Source organism: Dipodomys ordii, unplaced genomic scaffold, assembly GCF_000151885.1.
Source record: "Dipodomys ordii isolate 6190 unplaced genomic scaffold, Dord_2.0 Scaffold115, whole genome shotgun sequence".
In the NCBI taxonomy this organism is placed as follows: Eukaryota; Metazoa; Chordata; class Mammalia; order Rodentia; family Heteromyidae; genus Dipodomys; species Dipodomys ordii.
This window is the reverse complement of record NW_012267331.1, coordinates 1,711,236-1,711,760: the sequence shown is the minus strand read 5'-3', so window position 1 is coordinate 1,711,760 and position 525 is coordinate 1,711,236. Positions and strand designations below refer to the sequence as shown.

Sequence of the window (525 nt, the reverse complement as noted above, 5' to 3'; positions counted from 1 at the left end):
CGAAGGCCTTGAGGATGAGGAGGCCTGGATTGAGCTAGTCCGGCGGTGAAGCCGACAGTCAGAACGACTGCGTCGCTGCGCCAATCACTCTCCAGCGCCCGCGCCCTAGGACCGCCCCTTCCCGCCCATTTACTCCTGGTCCTGCCTCCGACTTCAGGAGGACCCAGCAGCCGAGAGCCCGGATGAAAGCTCTAGGGGCATGCGTGAAAGTAGAGCTCTCTTGTCATTGGTTATCGCAGGGAGCATGTTGATGACGACATGGGGAAAACAGGAAGTGGGCCCTGCGGGCGCTGGCGGGGCCCGAGAGCGCCGCGGAGGAGCCGGTCGTCCCGGCCCGGAATGAGTGGAGCCGGGGACGCCCTGGCCAGGCGGGACGCGGTGGCTTTAGTCAAGGCTTGAGCGCTCGAGCGGAGGACAGGCCGCTTCCCGCAGCATGGAGGACGACGCCCCGGTGATCTACGGGCTGGAGTTCCAGGTGGGCCCCTCGCCGGGCGGCCGCGCGGCCAGACCCGGCCCGGCCCTGGG

The 525-nt window shown here is 68.0% G+C and overlaps 1 protein-coding gene across 2 annotated transcripts in view; it reads left to right on the top strand.

Annotated features, from left to right (window-relative positions):
- Window positions 1-289: 289 nt before the first annotated feature.
- Window positions 290-525, top strand: part of Tssc1 (tumor suppressing subtransferable candidate 1) — a 131,383-nt gene continuing 131,147 nt past the window's right edge. For both annotated transcript variants that reach the window (XM_013028881.1, XM_013028883.1), the window contains exon 1: window positions 290-475. In XM_013028881.1, coding sequence (XP_012884335.1) covers window positions 434-475 — 42 coding nt within the window. In that variant the 5' untranslated portion in view covers window positions 290-433. The remainder of the gene's footprint in view (window positions 476-525) is intronic.